Source organism: Manduca sexta, chromosome 12 (genome assembly GCF_014839805.1).
Source record: "Manduca sexta isolate Smith_Timp_Sample1 chromosome 12, JHU_Msex_v1.0, whole genome shotgun sequence".
Classification (NCBI taxonomy): Eukaryota; Metazoa; Arthropoda; class Insecta; order Lepidoptera; family Sphingidae; genus Manduca; species Manduca sexta.
Genome location: NC_051126.1, coordinates 5,061,028 through 5,078,820, shown reverse-complemented (window position 1 = coordinate 5,078,820; position 17,793 = coordinate 5,061,028). Strand labels below are relative to the sequence as shown.

General features: G+C 32.6%; 1 protein-coding gene across 3 annotated transcripts in view; it reads right to left on the bottom strand.

Annotated features, from left to right (window-relative positions):
• Positions 1-2,930, bottom strand: part of LOC115443587 (voltage-dependent T-type calcium channel subunit alpha-1G) — a 32,513-nt gene extending 29,583 nt beyond the window's left edge. For all 3 annotated transcript variants that reach the window (XM_037437862.1, XM_037437861.1, XM_037437863.1), the window contains exons 1-3: positions 2,796-2,930; positions 2,417-2,550; positions 334-431 (exon numbers count right to left, since the gene is read on the bottom strand). In XM_037437862.1, coding sequence (XP_037293759.1) covers positions 334-431; positions 2,417-2,550; positions 2,796-2,888 — 325 coding nt within the window. In that variant the 5' untranslated portion in view covers positions 2,889-2,930. The remainder of the gene's footprint in view (positions 1-333; positions 432-2,416; positions 2,551-2,795) is intronic.
• Between the last annotated feature and the right edge of the window lie 14,863 nt (positions 2,931-17,793).

Genomic DNA, 17,793 nt, shown 5'->3' with positions numbered 1-17,793 from the left:
ATCTAAAAGGATTTATTGGGAAATAAATTCAGTAAAAAATACCTTTATAGTAAATTTATATTTAATTGTTAATGGAATTTTTCTCTTTAATCAATATGTGAATCTAGCGTATCACAGCTATGTTGTTTTGACGTGATGAAATCATGGGCTTAGATTTTTTTGGATATTTAATGTACATTTTATATAAAATCGTTGCGGCAAACGAGTTGAAGAAAGATAATAAACACAGTTTATAGGACTATAAAGTAAATAGAAAAACATAACCGTCAATAAAATACTTATTACCTTGTAATAATTGTAACACATTGTCAGCTATAACTCGAAATCACTTACTTGGTATCCTGTTAATGGCTCTTAGTGGTCGCAAAACTCGGATAGTTCTAATCGCCGATAAGTTGATGTTCTCCACGTTAAGTGCGTACTCCAACGCGCTGGGAATTGTAAAGATCCGTTTTAATTAAGATTGTTAGATGAAATATAGAACATGATAGATAAATTGAAGATATTTTACTGGTGGTAGGTCTCTCATATGTGAGAGTCCACCTGGTTAGGTACCACAGCAATGTCTATTTCTGCCGCCAAGCAGCAGTGTATAATCACTGTTGTGTTCCGGTTTGAAGGACATTGTAGGCAATGTACATAATAAGACTTAACATCTCATGTCTTAGGATGCGAGCACAGTGGAATACCAAACAATAATTTATTTGAAATTCAAGGTGTTGGATGGTGTTTCTTTTGTTTATGGGCGGTCGTATCGCTTACCATCAGGCGAACAGCAAGCTCGTCTCGTTATACACAGAAATAAAAAAAAAAAATTAGTGTGACCGTCATATTGGCTCAAGTAAGTGTGTCGCGTTCTGGGATATGCCTGTGTATATCCAGTTCCAAGAGGCCGGCATAATTGTGTCTGTCGAGGGGTAATCATCTCTCGTTAGTCGAAATTCTATTGGATATCACTCGACTTACAAGTGAAGTGGGGTCAATTTGCAGTGATGGTTTTAAAAACAGTGCTCACACGAGCTTAACTCCAAATATATTACGTGTTAAATTATGTTATTTTAAAGGGGAATTTCTAGATACAGTTAGAATAAATTATTACTTACTTCTAACTTTGAAGATCTCGGCTAAATATAATATAATTGTATTAACTAAGAAGTTGCTATGCAGGGCGGAAGTGTACCTATGTCGCTTTGAAACCAAAATCCATAATATGTAATTTATAATATATTTATTTTGAAAATAATATTTGGATTACATAAACTGAATTGAATGTCTGACAAATTTGAAAGATCAAGACTTGATGAAGAATAATGTAGAACACTCGCAACTGCCAAAACAGTTCCTTAATTGATATCATTACAGTTACAATTTGAGCTACAGGTAAGGTACACACGATTCGGGGATATTAAAACAGATAATTAGTTACAGCTTTGTTTCTCTTGGTCCCAAAACTTTGTTATGAATTTTCCTTTCGTGAAAATTGTTATTGTGTTTTGCTTCACCTTTCGTTCGTGTGTGAATGGTTATTAATATTTTTGTTTGGTTGTATTAGACGGTGAAAATATTTGTAAGATATCAAAATAAAACTAGTTTTCGAATTATATCGAGGACGTTTTATTTTAATTTTCTCCCGCCGTTTCAAAGACTTTGCAGCCTTCAAGATCACAGGGCGAGCTAAGGTGTAGGTCATCCGAAAAGACAGTTACAATATCTACCCACATTTTACAATTATACATTTTTTATTTAGCTAATGATGCTTAAATCTACGTAGAATGAGCTCACAGTGTCTTAAAATTGAATGTCGGGAGAAAATTAAAATTCAAATAACAGCGATTAAATCAGAAAACTTTTATTACAATCATATCATAGGGCCTACCATCACGCAAGTGGGACAATATTTACTTACAGATTTTATTTCTGTGATAAACAAGCTGCCCTTTGGTTGGGCTGATAGCCTCGTAGAAATAATGTGTTATTCAAATACAGAGTAGGAATATGGTCTGATGCTTATAGTATTTTTTTAAAATTCAAATTATTTTTATGGCGCCATTAGGAAAGCTCATGCTTAGGGAGATCCGCGCGCGCAGTTTCCACTTGGAAATAATTAAATTGTTGAAATAAACTCAATGCAATCTTAAAAGTAATGGAGAGGATTTATTGTGCTTTATGATCAAGACTATTAAAATGTTTCATTTTCTTGGGATTTTGTAATCTATGGTTTTTTTTATTATGGAGGGGCAAATTAATTACATTTGAAGCGAGCCCAACACAGCAAAATATATGAAACCAACTTAATATATAGATAATATTCAATTATTCAATTGAAAATTGTTTCAAAACTGTGACAAATAAACTTTAATACTACATAAAATCTATAGATAAGTAAGTAATAACTAATGATAAATTGCATACATACCCAGCCATAACAATGAAAAAATCCAGTCTGTTCCATGAGTCGGCGAGGTATGTACCGTGACCGTACACGCCCATCGCCACCATTTTGATCGTCATTTCCAGTGTGAAAAATGCAAAAATTATATCGTCGAATACCTGAAATCAGGTAACGCATTCAAGACATTACAATTAAAATGCTTAATTAAAAAAGTAATAAAATATTACGTTGAAAAAGGGAATACCATTTTTAAAATTCCCGCCGATATTTTTAAAAGAGGTTAAGTTTTATATTCCTTTATTGTTTATGGGTGGTGTTATAAGCCTTTTATATTTTATGATGACACAAATTAAATATGTAGCCAATCCAATGGAAAGTGAATTATAAAAAAAATGTTACAAACCTGTAAAATCTTGCATCTGTTTGTGACACACTGATCGTCGACGCAAGGTTGGTACATTCCTAGCGTCACGCAATTTAATAATATTACTAGCATTGATATTCTCTCGAACCACGTATGAATTTTTAGTTAAGGAAACAATTATGATAAATTAAAACACGATTTAAACCTTATAAAACTATTTTTTTTAAACAATACATATCATAATTAAGAACTAACTTATAATAAGCAGCATTGGCAGAATGGTCTCAAGACCTTAGCGGGTCTTTATAAGATGAATAAAAAAGAACGTAGTAGATACCTAAATAATAATGATTAGTATGTATGTTTTAAATACGTTTATGTTTTTAACAGTGGTAAATAGGTTTGGGAGTTCTAAACAGCTCAGTGGTCCTCTGCGGTTAGGCCCGGATACTACTGACTGAGCACCTACTGTTGTGGCTTGATTGAGGTTAGATGTGCGTAGCTTTATATTATGACCTCTTATTTAGAGGCCTAATTTTTTTTGTATTCTCATTATGATTACTACGAAAACAATACGATAAGTGTATAATATATAACATTTTCATCGTTTGTAATTAAATTAGATTTATAAATAGATTTTTATATTGAGTAGTATATTCTGTTCCAAATCAGATATTTGCAATTACCATTTACTCTTTATACATTATTATCGGATCTAACAATCCAGAAAAACAAATACTTTCGTATGCACGAATTTAATTTATAGGGTTCATTATTTCTAAACGTTATTTCCTAAAGACTATGGAGTTACTGTTTGTTTATCCTTATATAAATACACATACATTAGTATTGTCTATGTTGCGTTCAAATAAAACGGGAGACGTGATCCCACAATAAACCGAGTTGTTTTATTGTACAAATATTTGTGCAAACGCGGAAATTGATTTCACGCCTCTCAGCTATTCGTATATGTTCGGATAATAATAAAAATATAAAAATGTGTGTCTATTTGACCTTTATTTGAAATTTTCTGAACGATTTAGCTTTTCACACTCTTTTGTGTAGTGAGTTAATGTTTCCATAAAGTGCTTAAAGATATTACGCTTTTTTTCGGAATTCGGATAACTTGCTTCTCTATTGTTTTTCTGTTGATATCGTTGTAAAATAGAAGTAATTTTATAAGGTCTAAAAATCCACAAATAAAGCTATTGAAAATTAATGCTAGCATAGGTACTTATATAGAATCCACAAATTTAATCTGTTAGCGTAAGAATGACGTATATGACTATTTCTCGAAATAAATGTACGTAACGAAATACTATAAATTTTTTTTGTCTAATATTTTTTTGTGTTTGTCTTAATACATTCATTCAATAAAAAGACAGACGAAACAGAACATTTCGTAATAATGTTTTATAAAAAGATATTTCGTTACGTAAATTTATTTTTAGACATACTCACATACCCTTTATAATCCTCAGTGGTACAATTATAAATTTCTACCCACATTCAAAATAAATCTATTAAAGTTAGCACCAAAAATAAAGTTACTAGAACGGCATTAGAAAAGCCATATTGTGTCCGTGCGGACCAAAGTTATCATTTTAATAATAATGAGGCTGTTCGGCGAAGGTTTATTAATATTACAGTAATGGTATTACGTTGGTAAATGTGGGGCTATTTTTATACATCATTTGTCCTTTACATTTTACTAAGTAGGTAATACGTATGTGACAGTCTGTATAGACTGACCGCTTTGAATATTTTAGCTGACAAGCATCAGTGTGTTTTAAATTGTAACGCTATTTATAATATAATGAATGCTGTGGTATGAAGATAACAATAAGTAAAAAGCGACTATAGTCTAAAATTGTAATTGGGAGTAGAATGGACTGCCGAAATGAAGGTTCGCATATTCAAAACACAAGGGAATGCACCACTGACATTTCTAAAAAAATATGTGTTTATTGTTTGAGAATTTTCACTTGCTTTAACAGCGAAGAAAAGCATCGCGAGAAAATCTACATACCGAGAAGTTCTCCATAAGAATTACGATGTCTGCCTACCCGCACTAGGCAAGCGTGGTGGACTAAGGCCTAAAACCCTATTAGTAGAGGGGGCTTGTACACTGACAAAACTACTACAAAAAAACCTATAAACTATTTACTCTATAATACTCTTGCAGCTCTTAAGTCTCTAGAGACTTCAGTAGTTAATACTCAAACCAAATAGACATAACATTATATTTCATAGACAGTAAGTTTGAATCTAATGACTTGACCAAAAACAAAGGCAAACGTATAAAGTAAACTCATTCGAGTTAACATTATCAGTCTTACTCATAAAAATTTCGCAAAGCTATGCTTAGTTAAAACACAAATTCATTCGATCAGCTGTAAGTGCAAACACGCCATCTTGCCTCTCAATAAGGTTATTTAAGCAATTCTTAACTACTTCTTAACACTAAAACAAGTATATAAGTAGGACTGTATGTTTCTTAATACTATACACCAGGTCTGGTTCTGATCATGACCAACCTAATACAAAGGCATACGTATATACGCTTTAGAACTGCTGTTCCAGGTGATCCCATTCCAACACGTAGAGATGTACCATTCATTCGCACAATGCAGCTTCGAATGGCACGTGTACTACTTACATGGACCTAACCATTACAAAGACTTCTAAGATATGTATATGTTGGAAATCAATCAACAAGGCGGCCTTTGGGGGAGGCGAACCGGGCAACCGCCCGGGGCCTCGCTCTTACAGAGGCCTCGCGCGGTGCCCCGCAGGACCTTTTTTTATTTTCTTACCGACGAAACTGTTAAAACAGAGGAATGTTTTTTTACTCTGCCCGGGGCCTCGCGTCTGTTTCTTTTTGCTTTCGCCTGGGGCCTCGCGTAGTTTAGGGCCTCCACTGTCAATCAACGATTCTCAATAGGTTTTGTACACTTTCTACATATATTAAAATTGGTGATTCTGTTTAATTGAGCCTCTTACCGATAAAAATGCTAGTTACCGTTAAACTGAATTAGTGTTTGGTGTGTGCTTCTGTTTTTAAATGTAAAACCAAGTTAATGTGATAAAAAATTGGTAAAGGTTGTTAATAAACTAAAGTTATTTAAAATAGATAGACAATATAAGGAAGTATAATGCAGCCTCATAAAATTTACTACATAAAGATATTATAGATACTTCGCCCGTTGATCTACATATATAGTTCGCTTAAAGTTCGCAAAGTTAGACAACATCTCAACTGACAAGACCAAACGACTGCCAAAGCTTGTAGATGCTGTAGTTTTACTAAAGATAGAAATATAGTAGTTGTTGCCGCGAAGCTGATGATTTTTATCGAAGTTTGAATGTTTCAAAGCAAACACTCATACTCCATTAAAAACCTTCTGATCGCGTCAGTGTAAAAAAACATTACGATTAAAATGAAGGTATTCCTACATATTATACTGTATATTCAACCCTACATTTTGTTTTCATACACTAAAAGTAACAATTACCAACGATAATAAAGGAATACATTAAATTATTACATAGAAGCGGCTCACGTCTAATTTTCATAAAAAAAATATGAATACTAGAAAGAATTAAAAAGCGTTTCAACAATGCTAAGGTAAATACTGCTCGTGTAAAGGTAATCTCTTTCGGGAGGTAAATAAAAAAAATATAAGCTCACGGCTTTATCCCTAAGGAGTAGCGAGAGATACAGCTATTGTAACCATAGTTCGGTTCTTATTTGTTTTATAGGTTCGAGTTTAATTTTAGACTTATAAGGCAACATATAAGGCCTTGTAGGTTTACCTAATTTTAAAGTATAAAGAAAACCTTGGGTTTTGCAACATACATATTATTATAAAAAATATAATAATAAAAGAAGTAACAAAATGTAGAATGTTTTTGCAGTACAACAAAAAATAGAATACGTTGTTAGGAAATGGGAATTCTTTGGCCAGATTATTTTTATTTATCGAATAAGAAATAAATTATTAATGGTATCTTTATTGAGGTATAAGTTTTGAATATAAGTAACGTCTACACACACGCATACACAACATCACGCGTTTATCCCCGAAGAGGTATGCAGAGGCGCAACCAAGGCACCCACTTTTCGCCGAGTGTGTTCCGTCCCGTGATGTGATAGGGGGTGAGCCTATCGCCATATCGGCAAATAATGTCTACACGCTAATTATTTTGATAGGTCTAATTCCAACGAATATAAGTAGACTAGGTTTTGCTTGCGACCCCGCCTGTATCAATGAGTTCTGGAACTTGAAAGTCCTACTTTATATTTTACCGGGAATAAGTGTCTAGTATATCTGTGTGCTAAATTTCATCCAAATCCGTTTAGTGGTGCGTTTACTTGTAGAATTTTCACAAACTTTCGTGTTTGTGTAATTAGTACGATACCGTGTAACAACAAACGGCAGATGACACGTCACACGTGGTTTAAAACAATGCGAGTCCAAGCGTTTATTAGCCCGGAGGCATTAATTACAGATCCGGTAGCTTGATTACGGTTTCCGATGCTTGCGGATTCGCTGCGGTGTTGTGGTTCCGCGGATGCAAAACTACATGATAGATGTGTTCGTGTCGAGATTTACTCAAATACTGTTTATATTTGAATTAACGTTTTAAATTAGTGGTGAGAGGCGAAAATTTTGAAAATAAACTTTTACCCTTTCGTTTACTATATTTGTAGTAGATCTACTTTAAAAAAATTATACTACTGCTTTAATTTGTTTAACTTGATATTATTGTGTATGGAGAAAAAGGAATTAGTTAAAAATAGTCATTTTTATTATTAACGATATTCTTTTAATACACGGCCAATTAGGATGCGGAGAAATTCGATTACTTACACCAATTTTCCTACTAACCCATTCCAATCAAATTTCTGTAAACGAAATTAAATCAGCAAAAGCCAAATTCGCATACACGATATTAACTCAAAACACACAAAGGATAATACACGCGTGTTTACAAAAAAGATTATCTTAATCGAAAACTCCGGAACATTGAAGAAAGCAGAACCGTCGGGATGACTATCGTTTTTCATTACACAACCCGTTTACTAAAGGCCCCACAATGTTCATACAAAGAGAACGCTCTATGTACTGATTTCAATAATCAGAGCGGCATAATTTGTTTACATATGATTTAATAGAGTATGATCATAATGATTCTGAAATCTAGTTTTAGACGTCTAGTGTTATACGGAATTTGACTACAAGGTTTTGATTTAACAAGGTGTTATAATTTATTGTAAGTATTTTTTTTAAATAAATATAATATTTAAAACAAATATTATCACTGTTTCATACATTTCCCGAAGATATAAATGTAAATTACATATTATATAGGATCTAATAAAAGCTTCCCTGCTCGCCCAGTCGAAAAATTATTATTAATCCTAAACCTCTCAAATCATAGGAGTTACGATAATAGGATGAATTAAAAAGACAAATAGGAAGTTAGATTGAAAATTATATATTCAAATGATCATTGTTAACAAACTTTTTGTACATGTTCTTGGAGAGCGTATCAAAGGTAAGACGATAATAGAAAAATCATAAACGTTTTCAACCGACTAGAAGGCAAGGCATTCTGCGGTTATCACTACCACTAAATAGTTTGTATTTTATTTACCGAAAACTACATTCGAACGCCATTAACTGATCTCTATCAGCCATTCCCAAGAATAACCTTGGCAATAACCGATAAAACACGCCTTTGTAAATAAATAATTCGAACATTCCATAAATTTGTTACGAGGAATATTTTCCGGCCCTACGAAATCCGTCAAAGAACAACATTTATAAACCATATAATGGTTTTCAACCTTGCGTTTCGTTTGTTGAGATTATGACCGCTGGAAAGGGAATACGTTATAAGGCAAGTACAATGAGATTAGGCTGTTTGCTTCAGACTACCTGTAGCTTAATGTCCATGGTAATTTAAATACCCAGGAAATTTTCATCAAATCCCTGTTTAAGCTGCTTTTGTCGTTCCGTGCACCCAAGGGCCGTTCTTTAGGAGTTAATTAGGTTATGATTAAGTCCGTATGTCCAAGATTACTTATATATTCATATAGCTTATCTAGCCTTAGTCACGGTTATTGTATTAACTTTGAATTCACTTACTAACATATTAAAGATTTGCTAATTACGAGTAGATTGTTCATATTTCATATTACAATTTTAATTTTGTTATCGTATGTTAAGCCTATATGTTATAAGGTGTTAATAAATTTACAAATAGCGTAGTATTCTGTTGCCGTTTCTTTATAAATAGACGAGAAAATTGATAGCTTTCATGCGTCACTTTTATCTATTATGTGATTTTTAGTTCAGAAAATCTCAATGGCATCAACAAAAATTTCCCGTGAATACCCAGGAGTCTTATGGCCGTTTAAAGAAAACATAGAATTCCTTTGTTTACTAAAACTATCACTTATATAAACAATAATGCACCAAGTATTCCTCGCAGCTTCGTCGGCGTAAAAGAGTTAGTTCCCGCTATACATTTTATAGGGATAAAAAGTAACGTCCCAGGGTCCCAAATTAAATCCACGCCAAATTCATCGATATCCGGTCAGTAGGTTTAAGTTTATCGCGTTCAGACACAGACGCGGTGAACGACTTTTATAATATGTAACACATGCATCAAATGATTTATTACATGCATCAAAGTCCCGTCACATAAGTCCAATATAGACTTTTTACAAGGGTTTCATAATGTTTCGAGAACCAATACTGACATTGAGTCAGTTCGGCTCCAGTCGACTATAAAACTGTCGTTAAATGCTTGGAATCTCGTGTCTACAGATATGTGTGCGACAGGGGGCAATCACTGATACATGCGAGATTTTATTGCTCTCCTAAGGTCGGTAACGAGCGCTTTTTCCGCATATTTTTATGTGTTTTCTTTGGAGATATCGATATGGCAACGATTATTTGACTATTTTAGAGTTTAGTATGGAGTGGAAAATTATATATGGGCGTTTTAGGACTTTACTTACAGATCTAATATTATGTTTTTTTTTTAATAGAAGGTAGTTAAGAAGGAAGTGTCACTCAGCGCCGCTCCTTAATACTTATAATACTAGAAGTATCTAGGTCTTCTTTGCGACAAAGAAAGTTATTGGAGTTACTTATTAGAGTTACGAAGTTACTTTTCGAAGCAAAATGCAAGGAGATTTTTTTTACATGTATGCTAATCATTTCATTAAAAAAAAGTATTAATATTGTATTGTTGATGTAAATTTCGTTATGGGTCCTTTGTTACCTGAAATAAATAAATAAAAAAAATGTAATTATTTTAATTATATATCATATAATAATATCCATGTTACAGTTTGTATTACAGCATATTTTATGAATAACCTCTCATATAAACAGAAATAATAAAATCCACGTAACATTCCGCCTTTAAACTTGACCCTTTTATTTTTATGTGGCAGAAGGCAAGGTTATTTCACGTATAACGTTGCTTTTGACACGCAACTCTCAGCCGTGTTGGATATGACCTAGACATTAGGTAGAAATAGTAAACCTTTTTATGTCCACATATATTTTTTTGCAAATAGTCAAATATTATGGCATGTCAAAGCAAAAAGGACGCTATTTCATGAATTATAATTAGAGAAAATTTAAAATAGAAACGAAATTTACAAATTACTATTTTATCTAGTTGTATGTTTTTTAGCAAATCATATTTTAAAATTTTTACATCGCAAATTTATTCCACACTAGAATTTTTATTTTCCGTACGTATTGTATGGAGCGGGCCATTGTTTCCCCACCCCTGATCTACACTCATTGTAATGTCTGGTATGAAGCGAATTAAAGAAAGCCTGCGTAAAATGAGGGCATACCTAACTCTGAATGCGATGAAAGAGGCAACTAACATACCATTCTTCTTTTTTAGAATGTAATGTGATGATTCTGAGATATGCATTTAACATTAAAAACATTTTAAATTCAAAGCGAAAAAGTTGAATTAACTACTCTGATAATTAAAAAAAAAGAAACACTTGAAATATTCTTATAATTAAAAAAAAAAATGAGAATAAACATTATATGTTCTTCAGTAAATACTTTTGACTTGTTAGAGAAATCTGAGTTTCGTTGAATTATACTGGAGGTGCCAATATCTTTTAATATAAAATATCTCGATGGCAAAAATATTTTTATATGAAATGTAAAATATAAAACAATCTTTCCCGCCTTTACAACATTAGTTGGACGAGTAAATACATCTGTTTCGTAAAGTACCGCTCTTGTACCTCTGTAAATTTCTTGTCGTCGACATTTTTCCTTTTTTCTTGTCAACGGTCCTTGAAGTGGTCTCGAAACCTTCGTTGTGTACGAGACTTATGTATTTTCCTTTTGTTTGTGGAATTCGCCGTGATTTCGCATTGACACATCTCAATATTACAAGGACCACGTCAATAGATAGTAAAACTGCGTAGTAAACTCCAATGTACTTAGTTATTTTCCTTGTTTAAGATGAGTATTATGAAAAAAACGTATTCCTTTTCACATTTCCCAGAAGTTATATTGTATTTTCCTAATACAATTTAAATTACTTCAAGCCATACCTAGGTCATTTTTTAATTTAATTCTATGGATAAACGTTATGTCGTATTGTGTTATGTTTCTGTTACTTTCTCAGACCTACGTGCAGCTTCATAAATCATAATACACTTCAAAATGCGGAAATATTTAATGTTTGCACATGATATATTAACCGAGACGAAAGAGTACAACATCGATTAAATCGTCCGTGACCAAGTTTGGATGTGCATCCGTGCGCGACGCAAACTTCCTCCGATAACTGCGACAGGCTAATGTTTTCAAAACTCCATTTTATAAACTCTTAAATTTTCTCGTATTTTGTTTTTATTTGTATTGTTTCTGTGTGGTTTTGTGGTAAATAAATAACTTGGGTTAATTAGGCGTAAAATGTTGTAATTAAAATTATTTTTAGTGATTTTGATCATACGGTGATCAGAATATAATAGCATACGTCAAAAATGTTTTATACCTCGTCTTATTTTATCATAATAACATATATTGGAAAAGGAAAAGATTAATTAATCTTTTAATAAAACCTTGATACCCAGACAAATATTGTCGTTCACGGAGGAATGTTAATAATCAAGGCGACTATTTCTGATTTCATTTTGAGCTTCAAATAGGATAAATTGTGTTTTGTAAATAAACTTGCTACTAACAATTATTTTTTAATCACTACCGAATACCTACCATCATCATTATTGTTATCATTATCTCCTAAAAAATGTTCACTACTGGATGTTCGTAATCTGTAATATTTAAATACTATAATATAAATGGTAAAGACATAGTGCCTTTCATATTAGGGTCATTTGTACTTCAAGCATACAGCTTACCACAAATTATTGAAATAGCAATTTTAGACTTTCATTTTTATTACAATACTCAATAACATAATATTTTTTCCTGTCGCAAACGCATCGTATCAATAATTTTAATGTAATTTATACTGAAACTGTGCAAATATCTATTAGCTTTATTTCGTTTAGTTAATTACAGTAATTACTCGTTAATCGGTGTTTTAATATTCGTAATTATCTTCCCGCGTAATTACGTTTGGTTTTCATGTATTTACGATCAAATTAAATTATAATTTCTTAACATTACCAATATATAGCGAGATATCCGTAGATTCAAGTGTTTGGAATATTTTTACTCAAATTGGCTTAACAAGGGTGATATTAGACGGTGTCTAAAGATTTTTAGAGATATAATCAGATATTACCTATAGTATTTTAACATGCTGTTTTGTTAATTGTATATTTTGGACTTTTGATCAATTAGGTCTAATGCATGTAGACAGAGGGAATTTCGTGTCAGAGAATCCCTAGTGTCAGAATATTCATAAAGTGGTTTTCTGAAAATAGATGTCTTGAGTACCTAAGTTATACGCGTGTTGGACAAGAGGGTCAAACTCGGAACCGCGTTCTAGGCAACGTGACGCCTTATATAGTTGCAGGCGCTTTTAATTAAGTTTCATAATCCATGTTTAATAATGTTTACAGTTTAAAACGTGCATGTTATTTTATGCATTATAACCACATCTTCAATTCAGAAACTTATCAGAGCTCTTTTGAGCATATAAAATGGAATATTATTTTGCCTCTTAGGTTATGAAGCGTTAAAGCGGCCTGTACGTAGTTTTACAGGTCATTAGAGAAAAAAAGGGTATACAAAACCAACAACCTTTGTTCGTGAGGGAATGTTCTCGAATCGCCGAAAGGATAAAGAGGGCAAATAATATTCTCGCTCTGTTTGTGATTAACAGTCATTATATAGAATCGGGACTTGAGTTTTGGTAAGTCATAAATCTATACTAATAATTAAACAGAAGAGTTTGTTTGTTCGAACGCGTTAATCTCAGGAACTATTAAACCGATTTTGATTTTTTTTACTAATAGAAGCTACATTATTCCTAGGTGCTATAGGCCAATTTTTATTCGGGGAAAATATTTATCGCGCAAAAACTTATTTACGGGGATGGAGCCGTAGGCAATAGTATTTTATACAGGTGTTTTGTGTTAGCTCAAATATTTTTGATAGAATACTAAAAAGTAATAAACATAAAGGTTTTATGCAAGTTAAAAACAATTATTTACGCTTCTTTCTAATCGCACATTCTTGATACACCGTTGCGGCCAAAAAAGCAAAAAATATACACAATTTGATTTCTGTATGTACATATGCTTCTTACACACCTTCTGTATTGTTAATATTTTGTCGCTAACACGTTTCAATGTTAATTCTTAAACACATTTTAATGAAGTGTTTGTAATGAATGATCTTGTTGCATTATGTCGGCCGGCCCCGCTATCACAAAAGGTTTGTGTTACGGGGGAAGCAGCACCCGCCTGCCATTGTCCCCACAAGCGGCATCGGCGGACCGTTTGAATTGTTAGACGTTAGACAGTGGATGGTATGCTTGGGTTAGTTAAAAAGAATATAGAGAAAGAGCCGTTTTTTTTCTTATTTTAAAATGTATATAGTTGTCACTTGCCGCTTTTTATTTGACTAAGACGATAAGTATCTGTTAGATCGTTAATGTATAATACGAAATATAATAATATAACGAATCGTCAACAATATGCGTACCCAATTGATTGGTCATCGATCACAACTATGCCAAAATTTCCAATTAGTTAATAAAACGTTCAATGTTTGTCAAAATTTTCATTTATTGAAACAGGAATTTTATTGTTTTCCAATTAAATTTTATGCATGGTAACAACAGTAAAACTTTCCAGCACAATTTCATATGTTCACGAAAATATAACAGCCGAATATTACTTGGCACACTCATTGAATGATTGTCATTGATCGTGCATGATTCGAGTTTTAGTGGCAGTAAAACAACCGTAAATCCGCACGTTCCGTTTCGCTTTTGTTTACGTGATTGTTGAATAATTTATTTTAGCTAAAATAATACGTGATTCATATCCGCTTATTTATTGAATGGAAGATCTACCTTGAAATATAAGATTATGAAAACATTTGAAATAGTCGAATATGATCGGATATAAATATTAAGAGGAAAATGCTTATATAAATAGTACTTTATCAGTTCCATCTATGAAAAAGGACGTTAAAATTTACGATGGTTTTGACGCAGTTTTTTATGGATAACATTAAAAAGCATGGCACAATATATATCAAAAGACTGCATGCACTAAACTTGTTATAAAGAATTCACGTTAAAAGTTAATGTTTTGACAGATAAATATATATCAAAAAGGAACGAAATCAAATATTAATCTAGTGCATCGAAAGAAAGTTTGAGAAAAATAATTTATAAACCTACTGTTTAGTATCCAGAGCTAATAAATGTGTGCGTGTTCAAACGAGGCACTATCTTCAAGTCAGGAAGCTCACGATAGCGAGTTCTGATTTGAAATCATCGAGTCCCTCGCTTTAATATTTCATTCTTTACAAATGGACCGACGTTTTGAACGAATGAAAAACGTAGAGTCAACACTATTATTATTTCCAATGATTTTATTCCAGCACTTAAAGTCGGAATGCAGCGGAATTTCATTTAAAGTGGAATTCATATTCTTGCAATATCGTAGATGCTAGCGAAGCGTGTTGCTGACAGTCAGACCTAGTTCTGTTTGGAATAAGGAACAATTAATTTTCAACAATAGATTTGCGCAATTTTTGAACTATTCTGCAACTGAGTTTCACGGAACTAGTAGAATAAGCAAAACATCTACCACTATTTTATTAGTTACAAACTGTCATCGAAAAATATAAGGAGGAAATGACTTCGATTCGCTCGGACAAAATTTAGAATCCTATGTATGGACACGTTTTTTTCTGACTTACGGCTATAAATTCAGTAATGGAAAAATATTATAACAAATAATATTAAATAGTGTTGCATGCATGCAATTTAATATCCTTCCAGATAGCGACCACCGTACACAAGGTGGTAAAACCCGCCATAGTGGCTCACGTAAGCGGTTCGCGTTCCGTGATCAGCCTATGTATATACGGTTCCATCAGGCCGGCATAATTGTGTCGATTTCCGAGGGCTAAACATCTCTCGTCAGTCGTCATTCTATTTGATCCCACTCCACTTACTATCAGGTGCAGTGAGGTCACTTTGCAATTTTCTAATAAAAAAAGTAAGAAATAATATGTGCAATGAATTAATGTATTTATTAGCTTTATTAAACATCGCGTTGTTATAAATAAAAATAATTATATAATGGCCAAGCCTATATTTCAGATTGTGTCGCCCTCGAACAATATTGATATCGGGAGCGTATTTATTTTTCACAGTACAATTGGTTCACATTTAATAAAGAACAAAATCCAATGTAGAGTGGCGTCGAAGTTAATTGAATGCGATCCATTCGAGTCGAAATACAGACGTCTTAATTGGTGTTCATTAATCTGACTCGTGTTTGTTGCATTAACATTCTTTTATTAGACGCACTCATTCGCTTTGGTCATAATATTGATATTGTAATGGAATTTAGCTCTTCTGTCTTGTAAGTTATGGTTGGTAAAATAATTAATATTGATTGTAAGATTTTAATTGATATTACGGACACTTTAATCAGTATTCTCTTTTTATACAGTTATTTAATAACAAATGTAAAAAGTTTAATTATGCCTTATTCCAATTACAAAGGGTGTAAATTCAGTTGTCGTATATTGAAGTTAAGATCATTTATCACTTGTTGGAGAAATAGGTAAACAATAAAGTTTTTAACCCTAGATTTTCCGCGCGTCTCAAAGAAGAACTTTCATCGTTCGCAGACTACTTTTGTGGCACATATTTCGAAGCACAAGTAAAGCTTTGCACTTCAGATCTTACAAAAAAGTTTCGCTATAGTGAACCTTATGACTATAACATACGAGTGAAAATTGTGTTTTATTGTCTTAGTTGATGCACTCTCTTTGTTTTCTTTACGCTTTATACTAAATGCCGAAAAGAAAATATAACAAGCCACACGATTCACCGCGCTCTTTCATATCTCAGTGTTAAATTTCACGGTTTTTAATGATTTTGAAATATTTAAAGTGTTATCTCAAGTATTTTTGTTTAATGGCTTTTATTTTCTTTGTTTCGAACTACATTATAGAGCAGCCTTCCATGTTAATATGAAAATATATAAATGTGGCTTAGTTAATGACACTAGTCAGTAATAATGCTGTTTGATATATAATATAGAAATTAGGAAACTTTTACGTAAGGTCCATATTGTATAGAGTAAATTGATGAAGTGCTTATGGCTCTACAATAAACTGCAAAAAAACAAAGTGAATTATAACAAAACGATTGCAAGATGAAAAAAAATCTCAAGGAATCACGAGCAAGCCGCCCGTCGTGATGGGCCCTTTGAACGGAAATTTCTCAACTATGAAGGTCGGAAAAATGTCAAATGCCTCCCGACAACAATACATCATGAAGTATCCTTAGAAATTTGTCGGTGTTTCCGTACATTTTAATAAATATACCCATTTCAATCGCTCGTTTCATTACGAGTACTCACAAACATAAAAAACAGTTTTGTGAAAGCGAACTTTTTTAATTTTAGTTTTTCTGCCGTTGGGATATCGTAACAGCTTGATGGTTTTTACAAGTACATTGCTATTTATGTCTACACACACGTGTACTGTTTTATATTTAGCGTGTCTGTATTTTTTTCAACTTCATGCGCTTGCATAGTTTTGAAATGTTACTTCAATGAATCATGCATTCTTTAGAGCTAGTTCCAAAATAGAAAGTAAAACTTCATTTCGTAGAGGATTTAAATTTTAGAGTGTAAAACATTCTTGAAATAAGGTTAAAAATATACGATAAAACGTTTTTAGGTATTTTTGTTTACCAGACAACCCGAATTGAGCTCCTATATTGATGGATATTTGGCACAATATTGTTTAAAAATTGTATTTGGGTCGAATTGAAATTTCAGGTGATTCGGTGAAGACTTATGTTTAATTAGAAAATATTTCTTTAAACGAATACAAACAGTTTTTGACTACATTCTTCAATCATTATGTTACACAATTCAATATCTTATTACATATGACTATTTAAAAGAAAATACGTTTTAAATTATTTGTCTGTATATAAACTTCACAATATTGAAAATACAAAGCCTATACTTGTATTCTTTTTGAATATTTGCAGTAAATGAGGCATACTTGTTGCCGCTTGCCAAGTCAATCTGGCCACGACACGTCCGCCGCCAAATGTGCACATAATGCCGTTATTAAGGCTGATGTTATCGCGTAACAACTGATTTGTCACTTACATGCGGTGGTAAATGTTAGTACTAGCTGATTATGATTAATTTATAGTACATTGAGAATGATAAGATAGTATAAAACGGCTATAGTTTGATAATAACCTCCGCTTTCCTAAACGTTTGCATTTGTGTTCCACTTCATCACCGTCATCATCATCAGGCCATTGTAGTCCACTGCTGGGCATA